The sequence below is a fragment of the Lemur catta genome, chromosome 8 (assembly GCF_020740605.2).
Source record: "Lemur catta isolate mLemCat1 chromosome 8, mLemCat1.pri, whole genome shotgun sequence".
NCBI lineage: Eukaryota > Metazoa > Chordata > Mammalia > Primates > Lemuridae > Lemur > Lemur catta.
The window spans coordinates 55,942,421-55,962,039 of NC_059135.1; the positions used below are offsets into that span (position 1 = coordinate 55,942,421).

Genomic DNA, 19,619 nt, shown 5'->3' on the forward strand with positions numbered 1-19,619 from the left:
AAAACTTGTACATGAATGTTTATGGCAGCATTATTCATAATAGGCAAAAGGTAGAAACCACTCTAATGTCCATCAACTGATAAATAGACAAAATGTGCTACATCTATACAACAGAATATTATTCAGCCATAAAAAGCAATTAAATACTGATAACATGCTACAATGTGAATGAGCCTTGAAAACATGTAAGTGAAAGAAGCCAGATATAAAAGGCCACATATTGTAGGAGTTCATGTATATCAAATGTCTGTAATAGGCAAATCCATAGAGACAGAAAATACGTTTGGTTCCTAGGGGCTGTGAAGAGGAGAGAATGGGGAATGACTGCTAATGGGTACAGTTTCTTTCTGGGGAGATGAAAATGTTCTGGAATTAGATAATAGTTATAGTTGCACAGCCTTGTGAATAGGGTAAAAACCACTGAATGTTACCCTTTATATGATAAATCTCAGTAAAAAAGATTTTGTAATCCATGGAAAATGTGTCAATATGGCAGGCACATGGACTGATTTTAAATACGTTTAGGTCACTTGCCACTGCTTTTGTCCCCTTTCTACTGCTTGAGAGTCTACCTATTTGTATCCTTTCTGTCCATCTATCTCTGTCTCTTTTGTTCCTTTCAACTGTGGCCTACCCTCTCTACTTTAACTTCCCTAACAGCCTCTACTAGCATCATACAAGAGCAGCTGTGAGGTAGGAATCTTGGAAATAAGAAATTCCCTCTGAGAATTAAACTCAACACCACCACAGTGGATTAAAGTGGAGATATATGAAATCTTCTGTATCAATCAGGGCCCTCCTGATCCTTAAAGATATGTGATAATTTGGCCCAACTTCGGTGGCCCAGTTCTAGATTAACATAGTTAATATATTGTATGTTCAGAAAAAGTCCAGATAGTCTGACTCCAGAATCCACATTCTTACCCACTGTGCTATCCTACCTTTGTTATTTATGCCTGTGGCTACCCATTATTATTCAAATGCCTTTCCTATTTTGGTGAGTTTCCTTCTTTACAAGTCTTACCTCCTTAAGGTGGAAGGCAGACTTCATCTTTTCAGCCTCTCTTGCAGTGAGAGTGAAAGCACTGGACCAGGACTAAGTCAGAGTCTTTACATATGCAAGATTTATATTCTGAAGAGAGCAACATAAGGAAGCAAACAGCATGTTGAATCAATTCTTTGGAGAAAATGGCAGCAAAAGTGTACCAATTTCAGAGGCAACAGTGGTGAAGGTTCAGGTACATGGTATCTTCTGGTCATAGGATGGCTGCCCATCTGTCTTTCTTGCTTTCTTGTTCTTACCTAGCTTGAGAGTCTTTTGGATGTCTCTCCCAGAAGAACTAGGAAAAACTTCTAAAAGTTATAAATATGAGGCCCCTTTGCTACATGACTTCCTTGGCTAGCTCCTGCAGGGCCAGGGCAGCCAGCAGAAATAAAAAATAAAAAACAAGGGTCGCAAGTAAACCCTTTGTCCTATTTCTTTGCGTATTAAAAAAATAATTATTGGCAAGGGAGGTGCAAGTATTCTTAAGCTAAATAGGCCCATCTTGGAACTGTAGTCATTTCTCCAAATTGTGTTGCTACTGCTTTGTGGGGAAGAGGTTGAACAGAGTCAATCACAATGCCTACAACCCCAAAAGGTGAACATCCCCAAAGTTATCCATTTATAAACTGCCACTTTGTTAACTTTGAAAAATGCTTTTATAAAACCTATTGGAATAGCTATTATTGATCTCAGTTTTAAAGATGAGGATACCGAGATTCCAAGAAGTTAAATGACTTGCCCAAGTTTATACTTTAAGGAAATGACCAATCGAGGACTCCAATGTATGTCTTCTGATTTCAAGGCCTTGTAATTTTTTCGTTTAATCCTGGCTGTTCTTGAGATAACCAGAATAAATTAAATATTTGAAACAATTTCCAAGTAACAAATCCAGGTATAGAAATTGCTGAGAAAAAATGTCACTTAAACTCTTCCTGAAAGTCTTTAATAATCATTGTTTAAAACTTATTAGAAATAAGAAACTCTGAAGAAGATCAAGTTCCCTATCCACCTCTTCTACCCAGCAAAGTAGATCTCCAGCAGGTGACCATAATTCCACATGATGAATGGAAAAGGATTCAAGATAGCTTGGACAGTTTGACAAGGGAAGCAGCATGCCTTCGTGCAGAAAGAAAGGCAAAGAAAGAAATGCATTTTCAATCCCAAGAGGTGGTGAAACATTGGACTAATACATATGCAGTAAGTATTAACTATCCAGGTGTACACATGTACTGAAGACTTATTTGTTTCTTTGAACTCTCTTATACTTCTTTTATAATTATTTATACATGTAAAATATCATAAATGCATTGAAACACATTTTAATAGTTTTATTTAGGTATAAGTGACATGCAATAAGTCAGATATATTTGAAGTGTACAATTTGATAAGTTTTGACATATGTATACACCCCCAAAACCATCATTACATTTAAGATAATGAACATGTTCATCATCCAGAAGTTTCCTCATGCCTTGTTTTACTCATTCTCACTCCCCCCTGCCCCTCCTCCCCATCCTTAGGCAACCACTGATCTGCTTCCTATTATCATAGATATCATTCAGCACAGTTATGTTGAGATTCATTCATGTTGTGTGTATTGATTGTTCATTCATTTTTATTGCTGAGTAGTATTCCATTGTACAGATATACCACAATTTGTATATCTGGTCACTTGTTGATGGTTGACATTTGAGTTGTTTCCGTTTTTTGGCCATTATGAATAAAGCTTCAGTAAACATTCATGTGTACGTCTGTGTGTGGACATATGGTTCCATTTCTCTTGGTAAATATCTTTATGTAGAATGGCTGTCTTTTGATAGGTATCTATTTAACTTAGTAAGAAACTTCCTGTTTTTTAAAGCAATTGTACTTTTACATTCCCAGCAGTTGTCTATGAGAGTTCTATTTCTTCTACATTCTTACGAACACTTGGTATAGTCAATCTTTTTAACTGTGGACATTCTAATAGGTGTGAAATATCTCATTATAGTTTTAATTTAAATTTCTGTAATTAAATCAATTTCTCTAGAGAAATTTAATTTTAATTTCTCTAATTAAAAATGATGTTGTCCAGTGGATTTGGAGTTCATGAAATAAAAAAAATGATGTTGAACATCTTTTCATGAACTTCTTTTCTACCAGTAGTATATCTTCTTTGGTGAAGTGTTTATTCAAATCTTTTACTATATTAAAATTAGGTTTGTTTTATAATTGAGTTTAGAGAATTTAAAAAACATTCTAACACAAGTTCTTTATTAGGTATTTTATTTGAAAATATTTCCTCCCAGTCTGTGCCTTGAGTTTTCATTCCCTTACTGTGTCTTTTGAAGAGAAGTGTTTAATTTTAGTGAAGTCTAGTTTATCAGTTTTTCTTACATGGATCATTCCTTTGGTGGCTTATCTAAGAAATCTTTACCTAGATCTAAGAAATCTTTACCAAAATCACCAAGATATTCTCCTATGCTTTCTTCTAGGAGTTTTAGAATTTTAAGTTCCATATATAGGTCTGTGGGCCATTTTTAATTAATTTTTTATATGCAGTGAAGTATTGATTGATGTTTTGGGTTTTTTTGTTTGTTTTTACATATAAATATCTAATTGTTGCACAATAATTTGTTGAAAAGACTATTCTTTCTTCACTGAATTGCGTTTGCACTTTTGTTGAAAATCCAGTTGTCCATCCGTATACATGTGGGGGAAATTTCTGAACTCTCTTTTCTGTTTCGTGGACCTATTCATCAATTACTCCAATAATATGCTGTTTTGATAACTGTAGATTTGATTGATCTTGAAATCAGGTAGTTATCAGTCTTTCAACTTTGTTCTTTTCCTAAGTTTTGGCTATTCTGGGTCTTTTGTACTTCCTTATGAATTTTAGAATCAGCTTGTTAATTCCTATGAAAAAGCCAGCTGGAATTTTGATTGGGATTATGTTGAATCTCTACATCAGTTGGGGAGAATTTACTCTTTTTCATATACCAATTATCCCAGTATCAGTTATTGAATTCTCATCCTTTTCTTTCTGATTTGCAATGACATTTATGTCATATATCAAGTTCCTATATATAACATGGGTTTATTTTTTTTAAATTCTTTTTGAAGACATTTCTAGTTGTCACAACATGGGTTTGTTTCTAGCCTATTATTTTGTTAAATCTCTGTGCCTATACCACAGTTTTAACTACTAGGGGTTTATAGTAAGTCTTGCTGCTGGTAAGATGAATCTTCATTTATTCTTCTTCTTTAACACCCATGGAGGTATAAATCACTATGCATAGTGTGCTAGTAACGTGTAAAAAAAATACAGGCTATGTCCTACATCCCCCCACTCCTTTATGTACCAGGCGCTTTTTAAAAATCAAGATTTTTAGATTATAATTTACATATGTCCTTACAGTCACTTATAGAACAATACCATCCTCCCCCAAAACTCCCTCAGGCCCTATTATAGCCAACTACTCTTCTACCTGTTGTCCCTGACAACCAGTAATCTGTTTTCTTTCCCTATAGTTTTGCCTTTTTGAGAATGTAATATGTTACATATATGATATTAGCTATGATATCATTCTTCCCTCTTCTAGAAAAAAAAAGAATTAATAAATTATAAATATTGTTCCTAAAGCAAAGTACCACAAGCTTTCTATTAATATGTCCCTTCCCAAAGATAAATAATGTATATCACAACAAAGGAAACATGCAATGTTTAAAAAAAAAAAGCGAGGACTCTCTAGACAGAACTTATGCTTATCTGTAGTTGTAATAATTTTAATATAAAATAAAAAATAACCCTGCCTCTCAGTGCCTCAAACAATGGAGGAAAGTGAAGGGCAGGGAAGGATTACTTTTCCCAGCATTTCTCCCCAAGTGAGATAATAAAAGGAGTTAGGGGACACACCACCCCACTTCAAAGTAGTTTCTCATTTAGGCATATGGCACTAAACCGGGCTATTTTATCTCTCAGGTGGAGGGATGCTAGCAGAAGCACAGAGAGGAGCACAGCAAAAGCATTATGTAGTTCCAGAGAGAGAAAGAAACAGACAGACAGATAAATCAGTGGCAAAAATAAAGAGAAGCTGCCTTGGTTCCTGATAGTTTCAAGTACTCTCTATCCTTCTGTGCAATCCTGCATCACGACAATAAACAGCATTACTCTGATACCAAACCCAGACAAAGACAATTCAAGAAAACTATAGACAATATCCCTCATGAACACAGATAAAAAAATTAACAACATTTTAGCTAATTAAATCCATCAAAAGAATGATACAACATGACCAATGGGAGTTTATCTGAGGAGTGCAAGCTTGGTTTAATATTTGAAAATCAATCAGTGTAATTCACAATATTAACAACCTCATAATCATCTCGATAGATACCCAAAAAAGCATTTAAAAAATCCAGCATTCATTCCTGATTTTAAAAGAACCAAAATACTCAACAATGTAGGGACAGATGACAACTTCAATTTGATCAGGGGCAGCTACAAAAACCCAACACTTAGTATTATACTTGAAAGTGAAAGAATGAATACCTTCCCTCTAAAATCAGGAAAAAGGCAAAAATGTCCACTTTCAGTACATTTAGTCAACGTTGTGTTGGAGGTTCTACCTAGTGCAATAAGTCAAGAAAAAAAATAAAAGGCACCCAGACTGGAAAGAAAGAATTAAAACTGTCTTTATTTTCTGATGCTATGATTCTCTATGTGGAAAATCTGCTGGAATCTACAGCAAAGGTACTAGACCTAATGAGGTTAACAATGTTGCAGGATACATATAGATCAATATAAGAAAAAATTGTATTTCTATGGCTAACACTAGCAAATTGAAACCTTAAAAAATACCATTTACTATTACATCAAAAATATGAAATACTTAGGGATAAATCTGACAAAAGATGTATAAGACCTATACACTGAAAACTATAAAATATTGCTGAGAAAAATTAAGACCTAAATAAATAGGGAGATTCATGGGTCAGAAGATTCAGAATACAGAAAACAGAATACAGAAAAATGAATTTCAGCTGGATTAAAGACCTATATTTAAAGGGCAAAACAGTAAAACTTTTTTTTTTGTTTGTTTGTTTTGAGATAGGGTCTTACTCTGTTGCCCAGGCTAGAGTGCCATGGTGTCAGCCTAGCTCACAGCAACCTCAAACTGCTGGGTTCGATCAATCCTCCTGCCTCAGCCTCCTGAGTAGCTGGGACTACAGGCATGTGCCACCATGCCCGGCTAATTTTTTCTCTATATATTTTTAGTTGTCCATATAATTTCTTTCTATTTTTAGTAGAGATGGAGTCTTGCTCTTGCTCAGGCTGGTCCCGAACACCTGAGCTCAAACAATCCACCCGCCTCAGCCTCCCAGAGTGCTAGGATTACAGGCGTGAGCCACCACGCCCGGCCAAAACAGTAACACTTTTAACATAAATCATAGAATATGATCAGTATATCAGGGCAAGTAAGGTTTTCTTAAGACTTAGAAAGTATGGCCAATAGAGGAAAAGAAAGCCCTCATACGAAGTGGAACATTGAGTAGACTCCTCAGCGGTATAAAAGGGCATATAAAATATGGTACTGTTGGTTGTTTTAAAGGAGCTAAATAGTATGAGATATATATTTATTATGTAATTAGTAATAAGATACATATTTATTATGTAATTATGGAAAGCAATTTTAAACATAAGAAACTGATAATAGTGGTTATCTTAGAGTGAAAGGAGATTGCAGATGGAAGTTAGGATTGGAAGGAGAAGTTCACTGTAGATTTGGTAATATGTTGGGATTTTGAACCATGTAAATATGTTAACCTATAAAAAATTCAGTTTAAACAATTAGCTTATAAGTGTAACCTCATTTTTTATTTATTAATGAAATATGCAAATATAATAAAGACTCATGAAAGCTCAAATTATCGCATTCTAATATTAAATTTTGATAAAATTAAATAGAACAATGAAAACAAAAAATTGCTTTTTTCTTTTTATAGGGAATGAAAGAACAGAAACTTGAAGCCAAAAAGAAGCGTGATGAAGAAATAGAGGCAGAAAGACAAGTTCTTGATGTGGAAGAAGAAATATATAAACAAGGAGAAAGAAAAAAGGCCATTGAAAATGCAAAGCAATATCAATTCTACCAGACAGAAAGAGTGAAAAACTTTCATGTACTACTTGGGTTTTGTTGTACTTTTATATATATTTAACATATCTATACATAATTTGACATTATTTTCTTAAAATATTGTAATTTTATTTTGCAGTCGGGACTTCTTCTTAGTAGAGTTATGAAAGAACGTGATGCTCAGATTGAATTCCAAAAGAGTAAGTTAAAATCAGATAAAAAATGGGAGGAACAATTGAAACTCAATATTGAAAAAGCTTTCAAAGAAGAACAAGAAAAAGCAGAAAAACGACACAGAGAAAGAGTGGCTCTTGCCAAAGATCATCTAAAACAGTAGGTGTACATAAATTTGTACCTTTCTCTTTTTCTCATAAATGGATATAGTTTTTTTTCTGATTATAAAAGAAATACATGCTAAAATAGTCAATAGGAAAAGTACAAAGAGGTTAAAAATCATTATCACTTCCTTACTCAGAGATGTGTATTGGTTACTACAGTAATATTGCAGTGTAACAGTCACTCATACAATCTAGTGGCATACAGCAATAAACGTTTATTTCTCATGCATCTATGGGTTGGCTAGGGTTGGCTGATCTAGGCTGGACTTAGATGGGCATCTTTTCTTCAAGCTGCAGGACTGGCTGGGTTTGCTCATTGTTGTGGGGGAGGGTTCTGATTCACTCTGTGTATTCATTCTGAGGTCCAGGATGAAAAAGCCACCTGGGGGAAGCTTTTCACGTATTATTGACAGAGATGGAAGAGAGCAAGCATAAAATTGCAAGAATAAGGACAAGGACCTATACTTGGCCTACCATGAGTCTAAAGCAAGTCATATGAACAACCTCAACAATAGTGGAACAGAGTAGATGTCCATGAAAGTGCGAAGTTACTATTATTGTTTTGGTGTATAGCAGTAAGACTTTTTTTTTTATGGTGGAGGCTTTAGGCTCATTGAGATACAATTTACGTTCAGTAAAATTTGCCTTTTAAAAAGCATATGGCTGCATAACTACCACCCAAATCAAGACATAGAACATGTCCATCACCCCAGAAAGTTCCCTTATGCCCCTTTGCACTAAGTTCTATCCCCCATCCCCAGCCTCTGGCAATCATTGATCTACTGATACAGACTTTTTTCCTGAGCACATATACCCATATTTTATAAAATGAAATTGAAACAACTATATTATTTTATTAAATGCTTTTCTCACTTTGTCATATATAAAATTATTTCTCAAAATCATGTGTCTAAGTGACATAGACATCAATTCTCAGGATACATATATTCCCAAATTGTGTATTTTTCATTTATTTCAGTCCATAGCAAAAAGAGAAGAGAAACCTTTGGATTTATTGTAATTTTGTCTTTGGCAGTATAAAGTGTTAAGTGTTTGTACAAGTAAGGGACAAAGCCATTGGCAGAGGGAGCCAAATATTTGATCGTTGAGTCATTTGTGTTTGAGAAATCTCTCTTCTATACTGCAGCTCAGAGATAATCAAAGGTAGCAGTCTGATCTCCAGCAAGCTACCCAGCAACACCTTCACAGGCCATCCACCCACCTAGAGCCTTTGTATGTAGGCTGTGTTTAGGCCACAGGATTTTTTTTTGTGTGTGTGTGTGGCATTTGGCAATAGGTTAGAGGTTCAAGCAGGTTTAGGATTTGTTTTGTTTGTTTCTTGGTATATCTTCAGTGCAGTCTAGGAAATGTTCATCAGGTTCTGAGGTCAGTGTAAATTCCTTTACTTACTGCTCACGGTGAGCTCTGTCCTTGTGGATGGTGGCCAAATGTTACATATGCTCAGTGCACTCTCAGCTGCCTTATTTTCCCCAGAAATCTCATGAAAATTTAGGGTAAGATCCAGGGTTTAGTTTCTAGTAATGGTATAGAATTTCCCCCATTATATTGGTTGCATTGTGGGGAATTAGTAGAGGAAGGATGTTCAACATGTAAGCTTGGGTTGCCAATTTTTTTCCAGAAGTCCTACATCTTAAATTTTTTTTTTTTTTTTTTTTTTGAGACAGAGTGTCGCTTTGTTGCCCTGGCTAGAGTGAGTGCCGTGGCGTCAGCCCAGCTCACAGCAACCTCAAACTCCTGGGCTTAAGCGATCCTACTGCCTCAGCCTCCCGAGTAGCTGGGACTACAGGCATGCGCCACCATGCCCGGCTAATTTTTTCTATATATATTTTAGTTGGCCAGATAATTTCTTTCTATTTTTTAGTAGAGACGGGGTCTCGCTCTTGCTCAGGCTGGTCTCGAATTCCTGACCTCGAGCGATCCACCTGCCTCGGCCTCCCAGAGGGCTAAGATTACAGGCGTGAGCCACCGCGCCTGGCCCTACATCTTAAATTTAATAAGAAATACTTAATTCTGTAATTGAAGACAACATAGGAAAATATAAATCTATTATTATAATTTTTAAAAAATATATGTTTATAAAATTATCACTAAGTTATTATGGAAAAATTTCATGCAGGGCACGGTGGCTCACGCCTGTAATCCTAGCACTCTGGGAGGCCGAGGCAGGTGGATCGCTCGAGGTCAGGAGTTCGAGACCAGCCTGAGCAAGAGTGAGACCCCGTCTCTACTAAAAATAGAAAGAAATGATCTGGCCAACTAAAATATGTATATAAAAAAAAAATTAGCTGGGCATGGTGGCGCATGCCTGTAGTCCCAGGTACTCGGGAGGCTGAGGCAGTAGGATCGCTGAAGCCCAGGAGTTTGAGGTTGCTGTGAGCTAGGTTGACGCCACAGCACTCACTCTAGCCCGGGCAACAAAGTGAGACTCTGTCTCAAAAAAACAACACTATTAGGAATAAAGGTGATGAGCCCATCAAAAGCCTTTTTAAATCATAGAACTGGAATAGTAGCACTGGTATTAACCTGAATTGGGAACAGAGGACCATGTGGTAGAAAAGACATGCAAAGGAGAGTTTCTTTCCCCTTTCTTGAATTATAAGAGTTTATTCAGCGGCAAAATTTCAAAATAGGTAATTTATTCATTCATTAGTATATTCATTCAGTCATTCTTACACTTACTGAACAAGCTCCATTTGCCAGTCACTATTCTAGTCATTGAGAATACAGAGATGAAAACAATACAGTCTTCTTCCTTAAGAAGTTCACAATCTGGGAGAGGAGCATACAAAAATTGAACAAATACTTAGAATATAATGATAAATATTAATATTTTGGCAAATATATGTAGAGGGTGTATGGAAGCATGTAAAATGGATATCTGACCTGGTCTAGAGAAGGGTTTTCAGAAGAGATTGGCTCTTGCACTTAATTCTGAAGAATGAGTAGGAATAAACCATGTAAAGAATGGACTGTAGAAGTATTTTAAGCAGAGGAAATAGCACAGGTAAAGGCCCAGAAGTGAGGTAGACTATGGTGGATTTGGAGAACTACAAGTAGTTGAGATGGCTGTAATATAGAGTTGTGGTCCCCAACCCCCAGGCCGCAGACAGGTACTGGTCTGTGGCCTGTTGGGAAAACAGGTCTGTGCATCACCACTTGAGCTCTACCTCCGCCCCCACCCCACCCCCATCTCCCCCCCGTCTGTGGAAAAATTGTCTTCCATGAAACCAGCCCCTGGTGCCAAAAATATTGGGGACCACTGCTGTAGAGGACTAAGGGGACACTGTCAAAGATGAGGTTAGAGAGATGGGCTAGGACAAGTCATGATGTGCTTTGTAGGCCATGTGCCTTAATGTCTGCCAGAATTTGGAATGACTCTCCTCTTTGGGAAAAGACCGCATTTTAATTATTTTAATCATAAAGAAATGGAAATTGCAAAATACCAAGAGGCAAGACTCTTTTTGCATACCTTGTTTTTGTTTTGAGACAAGGTCTTGCTCTCTCTCCCAGGCTGGACTGCAATGAAGTGGCATGATCATAGCTCACTGCAGCCTCGAACTCCTGGGCTCATGCAATTCTCTTGCCTCAGCCTCCTGAGTATCTATGATTATAGGCATACACCACCACACCCAGCTAATTTTTAAGATATTTTTTAGAAATCGGGTCTTGCTACACTGCCCAGGCTGGTCTCAAACTCCTGGCCTCAAAGCGATCCTCCCAAAGTGTTGGGATTACAAGTGTGAGCCACTATGCCCAGCCTTGCATGCCCTATTAATTGTATTACCAAGTGCTACCCAGGAATTGCCACGTGGTGGTTTAAATATTTTCACACATTCTTTGGTATTCTTTCCTTTAGAGGATGGGACCTAATTCCTATGCCCTTGAGTGTGGGCTATACATAGTAATTCACTTCTAAGGAGTAGAATGTGGCAGAAATGGTGGTAGGTGACATCTGAGATTAGGATATTAAAGACATTGTGGCTTCCTCCTTGCAGTCTCTGTTGGGTTGCTTATTGGAGAATCTAACTGCCACAGTGTAAGGACACTTAAGTAGCTCAATGTAGAGATCCATGTGGCAAGGAACTGAGGTCTCCTGACAACAGATATATGAAAGCAAGCTACCATCCTCACTCAAGCCTTCAGATGACTACAGCCCCACTGGCATCTTGACTGCATCGTCTTGAGAACCCCAGTTTCCTGACTCTTAGCAATGGTGTGAGATAATAAATGTTTATTATTATTTTAAGCCATTAAGTTTTGGAATATTTAGTTACTCAACAATAGGTAATTGAAACACATAGCACAGCTGCTGGCCCTGTGCCTGAAATTAAGATTTTTTTCAGCCACTTTCCAGACAATCTCTAGGCTCTAGACCTGGGCCATTTATTCCACTATGGGACTTTGGTATAAGAGTCTACCTGTGACTCATGACCCAGTGGGCATGATAGGCATAGGGATGAGGCAAATAAGGGACCATAGTGACACCAAAATCCCCAAATAGAGGGATTTTGACCAAGAACTTTATACATAATTGTTGAAAAGAAACTTAACAGAGCATCTATAGATACTGCATAGCTCTCCTTTGTTATTAGGTTAGCCTTTCTTTATAAAGGGCTCATTGATCTTGCATAAGAAAACTCACTAACTACTATCTGTTAATCCCACCAGCTTCCCAAAAGAAGAAAAAATCATCATAGGATAGTTTGCATCACTTTACCCTGGATAAAGATCATCTAGGGAAAGAGTAGAAAGAGAAGAGGGCTTAAGGATCTCATCCATTTTATAGATTTAAATGCCATCCTACATCTGGCATTTAAATCTGTCTAAACCAATTCTCTTGAGCCCCAGCTTCATATATCAGCTGCCTCCCTGATATCTTCATTTCAATGTCTCAAAGGTATCTCAAAGTTAAAATGTCTAACAGAATTATTGATTCCCTACCCTGACAGTGGACTTTCCAGTGGCATCCTTACCCACCCAGTTGTTCAAACCGGAAACCTAGGAATCCACCTTGATTCCTCATTTGCTTTTATCTTCTATATCAAATATAATAGCAGTTCATGTTGGTTTTTTTTCTCCAAAACAAATCTTGAATTTACTGCTGTCTTCTTAGTACAGGCCACACACATATATTCCATGGTTTGTTGCATCAGCCTCTTAACTGGCCTCACGTACTGTCTTATTTCCCAATTCCTTCTTCAGTTGTCATCAAGAAAAATTTTGTATTAAAATGACAATTGGTCATATTCTCCTACCTTAAACATTTCAGTGGATTTCTATTCATTTAAAATAAAATGGAAATTTGATCATCTGCAGCAAGGCCCTGTGTGATCTGGCCTTGTCTATTTTTCAGCCTCCTCTCTACCACTCCTTTCCCTTAGTTGTGATGCGTCTGTCACACTGATCTTCCTTCCAGGGCCTCCAGCACCTGCCAAACCCTCCTTTGGCTCAGTGCCTTCTTACATGCTTTTTCTTCTGTCTGGAATTTTACTGTCCCATTCTTCATCAGAGAGTGCTTCTCTATCTTAGAATACAGCTCTGTCCAAAGTTATCTAAATAACTCAATCATTATTCTTTTGCTTAATCTTTTATTTTCTTTATAACACTACAATTAGTAATTACATTGTGCTTCACTTTATTGTACTTTGCAGATACTGTGTTGTTTTTTTTTTAATAAATTGAAGATTTGTGGCAACTCTGCATCAAGCAAGTCTATCAGCGCCATTTTTCCAACAGCATGTGCTCACTTTGTGTTTCTGTGTCACATTTTGGTAATTCTCCTGATATTTCAAACTTCCTTGTTATTATTATTATTTTTGAGTTGAGGTCCCACTCTATTGCCTGGGCTACAGTACAGTGGCATCATCATAGCTCACTGCAACCTCAAACTCTTGGGCTCAAGTGATTCTCTTGCCTCAGCCTCCCAAGTAGCTGGGACTACAGGCTCACGCCACAACATCTGGCTAATTTTTCTATTTTTTCATAGAGGCAGGGTCTCACTATGTTGCTCAGGTTAGTCTCAAACTCCTGGCCTCAAGGGATCCTTCTGCCTTGGCCTCTCAAAGTACTCGGATTACAGGCATGAATCACCACCCTCAGCTTTTTTTTTTTTTTGAGACAGGGTCTCGCTCTGTTGCCTGGGCTAGAGTGCGGTGACATCATCATAGCTCACTGCCACTTCAAACTCCTGAGCTCAAGCAATCCTCCTGCCTCATCCTCCTGAGTAGCTGGAACTACAGGCACACACCACCATGCCCCATGAAATAAATTTTGAGCAAAGGAAAGTATTGGCAATTCTGGGTTAGCCAAGATGGATTAGTATTAGTCACTACTGTTTAATGTTTGTTCTTTTCCTCAAAGAAATTTGCAAGTTCTTTGCAGCTTCAGATCATCACATGTTAGAACCTTTTATTAATTCATTTCTTAAAAACATAACCTATTTTTCTGCTTTACTTTCAATTTTAATTATGTTTTTGCTTTAGAATAAAGGAACATGAAGAAGAAGAAGAAAGAAGGAAAAAACAAGAAGAAAAAGATGCTGAGGAAATAAAGCGACAGAATTCACTATATGAAATAGAAATGAGAAAAAAACTAGAAAAGAAAAAGGAAGAGATACATGAAAGCAGGAGACTGTTTTTTGTAAGTTAAAAGTGCAAAAGTACAAAAATGTACAAAGTCAAATGCCTAACTTTTTTATTGATGCATAATATTTGTACATATTTGGGGGGTATATGTGTGGTATTTTGATAAATGCAACAATATGTAATGATCAAATCAGGCTTATCTATGATCTCGAACATTTACCATTTCTATGTGTTGGAAACATTTGAAATCTTCTCTTCTAGTTATTTGGAAATATACAGTATATTGTTTTTAACTGTAGTCACCCTACTGTGCTATCAAACACTAGAACTTATTCCTTCTATCTAACTGTATGCTTGTACATTCCCTACCCCCCACCACTCTTCCTAGCCTCTGGTAACTATCATTCTACTCTCTACCGCCATGACATCATCTTTATTATGGGCCCAGTTCACTTCCACTATGCGACTCTGCTATCTTCCTTTTAAGTTCCCACATATGAGGGAGAACATGCAATATTTGTCTTTCTGTCCCTGAAAATGCCTAATATCTAATATATTGTTTAAAAAAATAATGGAGTATAAGTTTTTAAATTTGTAAAGTTAGACTTTCGTTGCTAGGAATGCATTATAGAGATGTATTCTTTACTATTAAATATTTATCTTTTAATATCTTTAATAATATCTTTATTCTTTAGTATGAAAATATTTGGGATGTAAAAAGAATAGTGGAGTAGAAAACAAGTTACTATTAAGTTGGTTTTCTACGGGAATATGTACTTTTAGGGTAGCTATATTTGGTATGGTTGTATTGTATATGTGCTCTCATGCATGAATGAGAGAAGAAAATGATATTTTTTAAAAAATGAATTTATTTTCTTAACCTTAAAATGGTGGTTGTGAAGAATGAGTGGGTGATTTATATTTAGTGATCTGTTGTGTCATTAATATGTGCTCAACAAGTGGTAATACCTTATGAATGTTGCTTTTATTTGATTTCATAATCTTTTTACATTTTTTCTTTAAAATTAATTTTTATTCTTAAGTAATATGTACATGGAATTAAAACATCAAACAACACCAAAAGTTTTGAAAGAAGAATAACAGTTCTTTGGTCTACTTGTCCTGCTTCCTGGAGGCAACCACTTTTTTTTTTTTTTTTTTTTGAGACAGTCTCTCCCTGTTGCCCTGGCTAGAGTGCAGTGGCATTATCATAGCTCACAGCAACCTCAAACTCCTGGGCTCAAGTAATCCTCCTGCCTGAGCCTCCCAAGTAACTGGGACTACAGGCGCATGCCACCATGCCTGGCTTATTTTTTCTGTTTTTAGTAGAGACAGGATCTCACTGTTGCTCAGGCTGGTCTCAAACTCCTGATCTCAAGTGATCCTCCTGCCTTGGCCTCCCAGAGTGCTAGGATTACAGGTGTGAACCACTGCGCCTGGCCCACTTTCAAGTTCTTTTAGCTGTTTCTTCTGTTAGAATATTATATTGTAATATTCTACATTTAGATGTTAAAAATACATATTAGACTGTAAAAGATACACATCTTGATTTACCAGTTTGAGATATTTCCTGCTTCTTTGTCCTGGTAGTTGAGGATTTAGCGCTTTTCCATTATTTCCCCCTTCTTCCCCTCTCCTCACCCACAAATAATTGTCACAATTTTACTTAAATCATTATTATGATTATTTAAAGATTTTTCTCTGCAGAGCCAAGTAATATATTGTGGTTATATTTTTTTGCTTGCATAAATGTTTATTTTTCTATGATTAAAATAATTTCTTTGTTTTCATTTGTTCTGATGACTATATACCTCAATTTTTTCCATTTGCTTAATAAGTTATATCAAATATATATTGGTATTAGTTTTCAAATGTTCAACTAAGTAATATTAAATTATCTGTGGTGGTGTTTTTCTTGAAACTTGCCCATCCAGAGTCTCTCATCCTTCCCTTTGTTGTGGAGTGCTTGCTCATTAGGCCGTCTGCACGGCTGCCATCCTGGGACTTTCCTCGGCCACTTTCTGGGGCCATACCTCCTGTTTCCTGAATCTTATATCTTCTGCTTCCTTGGTTTATTCCCTCATCTTGCTGAAATACATCTTTGAGTAGCTTCCTGAGAAAGAGGTTATGGGAGGTAAATTTTTTGAATTGTCTGAAAAGGTAATCTTCTAAAGTCATATTTGATTGGTTTGACTGGTTATAGAATTCTGGATTCAGAATTTGGACTTTTGTATTCATTGTTTCATATTCCTCTAGCATCCAGTATTGTTGTTGAGACGTATGATGCCATTTATGGACTGCATCAGATATATATAATCGTTTTTCGTTTTTTCCTTTTTCTTCTCTTTCTCTCTCTCTGAATGCTTTTAGGGTCATCTTTATCTCTGGTGTTCTAAAACTTTGCAGTGATCTGCCTTAGATGATGTGCCTTCATTCATTTTGCTGGGCATTCTGTTGATGCTTTTATTGTGGAAACTCATATCCCTTTCATCCTGAGAGCTTGTCTTATTTTATCTTTTGGATAATTTTGTCCCTTTCAGTTTTGTCTCTTATATTGTTCTATAACCCCTCTGATAGATACTGGACTTTCTGAATTGATGCTCTAATTTTAAAATATCTTTTCTCATTAGTTAGGAAAAGGCTCAAAAACATACAGTAGAAAACCCAAAATAATAGTAGCTTAAACAATTATAGGCTTAAATTTCAGGGGTGCTCATTACAAATCTGGTAATGGCACCTCCAGAGTCAACAGGGACTGAGAAACCTCTTTTTTTACTGCGCTATTCTTAGAACACAGATGGCATCTGTCCTCAAGGTTACCTCATGCCCTGAATGGCTGCTGGAATTCTAGCTCTGAAGTCCACATTCTGGACAGCAAGAGGGAGAAAGGGTAAAGATCAAAAGGGAGTGTCCTAACTATCTGTTCTGCTTCTAAGTAACTTTCCCAGAAGTCCCACTTAATAATTTCCACAAAATCTCGTTGGTTATGATTTTGTTACACCTAGCTGAAAAGAAAGCTTGGGAATACAGCCTCCTAGCTGAGCATATTTTCACCCTAAATAAAATTTGGGTTTTGCTACTAATGAAGCAGAGAGGAAAGAATCTTGAGTAGGCAACTAATTGTTTCTGCCATTTTTTTTTTGTTCTACTTTGAAAGTAGTCCTCAACTATGTATTCTAAGGCTTCTATTGAATTTTTATTTTAGCTATCAAAGTTTTAATTTTTAAGAGTTCTACTTACAATTTTATTGCTTCTTTTTCATAAATTCTTGTTCTTGGTTCCTGGGTACAGTAATTGTTATCTCTCCAAGTCACTTTGGAGTGGAACAGACCTAGTTTTGGATGCTAACTCTGCCGTTGACTAGTTATGTGACCTTGGGCTGAAGCTTTCAGTTTTGAAAAATAAGAGTTAATGTTGTGTTAATTAACTCTATATTGTTTCCTATTATAAAATGTCTGTATGAATATTAGAATAAACTTGGAAAAAACAGCAAAATAAAACTTTTAAGGAATCATTCAAAATAATCACTTTTAACAGTTTGGTGTTTTCATTAATTTATCATATTGACCATATTGACCAATATATTTCCTGACCAGATTATAGGCTAACCCATTAAATAGAACATTAGTTAAGAATTCTAGGTACATACTAGACCCTGAGTTATAAATATTTTGGTAGATTAAATGCTGCACCTAACAACTTTCACCTTGAATTGGTTTCTACTTATAATAACAGAGTCACCAATATATTAATATCTATATACTCAGGGTATTGTGTTCAAAGTCACCTGTTTTTATGATGGCTAACTCAGGCTGGGATGATGGAACATTTACTAATATGAACAGATTTTTATTTTTTGTTTTAAAAACTAGTGACCTATTTTTTAAATTTTTATTAGAATACACATCTGTAGTTTCTTGTATATATGCAAAAAGAAAGTCTAGACAAGAAACTAGTAACCGTGATTGAGTCTAGAGAGGGAATTAGGAAGAGACAGTGGATGGAGTGGAAGGATACCTTACACTGTGTATGTTAAAAATATTTAAAATTTTTGAACCATGTGACTAGATTCTTATTCAAACATTAAATGAAAATTATATTTAATGTATTTTTCTGATTATACAATTATTTTAAATTATATATTTTTAAAGAAATGAGATATTTGAAAAGAAATACTGAAAAGCATTAAGGTGTAAAAGTCATTCATTATCTCATACCCCAGAGATAACTACTGTTAACATGGACACATTTCTTCTAGTCATATATACATTATAAAGCTGTACTTATATGTATTTGTGAAATTGGAATATATTATGTAATGTTTTATATTCTGCTCTTTCTCCTCCCATTTATTGATTATACTATTTGTATCATCCTATGTCATTGAGAGTATGATTTAGTTAACCATTTTTCTATTATTAAATATTTAGAGGCTGTTTCCAATTTTTTGCTGAATAACTTTGAGATGAAGTACGTGGCATATTTATGCACACCTCTGATCATCTCTTTGGGATAAATTTCCAGGAGAGAAATAACTGGGTCAGAAGCTGTGACCATTTGATAGGTTCTTGTTAGATATTGACATGTTAAAAGATATTTTTCTCTGTGATAGGATAATATACAATTTTTTCCCCAAGGAACATATGCATGATAAAAATATCATCAAAGCTGTAGAACAGCAGCAGCAAGAGGAGGAAAATGAAAAGATTAAAAAATTTATTAAAGCAAAAAAGCGTCTTATACAAATGGGGAAAGAAAAAGAAGCTGAAACACACAGGTAGGCTTTTACAATACTTTGTAGGTCAGGTGCAGTGGCTTGCGCCTGTAGTTCTAGCTACTTGGGAGGCTGAGTCGGAAGGATCGCTTGAGTCCAGGAGTTCCAAGCTACAGTGAGCTATGATTGTGCCACTGCACTCCAGCCTGGGTATCAGAGAGAGACCCTGTCTCTAAATATATAAATAAATAAGTAAATAATAATTTGTATAATTAATAAAGTACTATCTGAAATTATATTACTACAAATCAGAAGTTGTGATATGAGTTGTTTTTAGGAAGAGAAGTCTTAGTATATTATATATGAGTAGAGTGTTTAGTGACTTGACTATTTTAGTTGGGACATGGGAGTTGAGGTACTCCTGGAATATCCAGGACATTATCTGGTAGATGGTTGGAAATACTGGTCTGCTTTATGAGAGGGATGTGAGCTGGAGATGGCTTTGTGAGCCATTGGTATATAAGTGGTAGTTGGAGTTGTGGATACAGGTGAGCTCACCTAGGATGAATAGGTAAGAAATGAAGGTTACATAGTCACTGGGGAACTCCATATTTAAGGGTCAAATAGACAAAGAAGATAATGTGAAGACCAAAGAATAGTTTCCAGAGATTGGAGGAAAACCAGAGAAACATCAAGGAAGAAGAGTTTTCAGTAAGAAACAATCATCATTCAGATCAAGGAGCCAACAGGGGAGAAAAAAAAAAGGAAGCAGTCATCAGTGTTAGGTCAATAGAAGGATTA

The 19,619-nt window shown here is 36.1% G+C and overlaps 1 protein-coding gene across 2 annotated transcripts in view; it reads left to right on the plus strand.

The window, feature by feature from the left end:
• CFAP210 (cilia and flagella associated protein 210) overlaps nt 1–19,619 on the plus strand; it is a 32,685-nt gene that overhangs the window by 4,534 nt on the left and 8,532 nt on the right. Inside the window, exons 2-7 of one of the 2 annotated variants that reach the window (XM_045558733.1) lie at nt 1,072–1,238; nt 2,016–2,242; nt 7,031–7,204; nt 7,301–7,494; nt 14,003–14,159; nt 18,742–18,881. In XM_045558733.1, the coding sequence (XP_045414689.1) occupies nt 2,192–2,242; nt 7,031–7,204; nt 7,301–7,494; nt 14,003–14,159; nt 18,742–18,881 (716 nt within the window). In that variant the 5' untranslated portion in view covers nt 1,072–1,238; nt 2,016–2,191. The remainder of the gene's footprint in view (nt 1–1,071; nt 1,239–2,015; nt 2,243–7,030; nt 7,205–7,300; nt 7,495–14,002; nt 14,160–18,741; nt 18,882–19,619) is intronic. The other variant, XM_045558732.1, reaches the window with a different exon arrangement.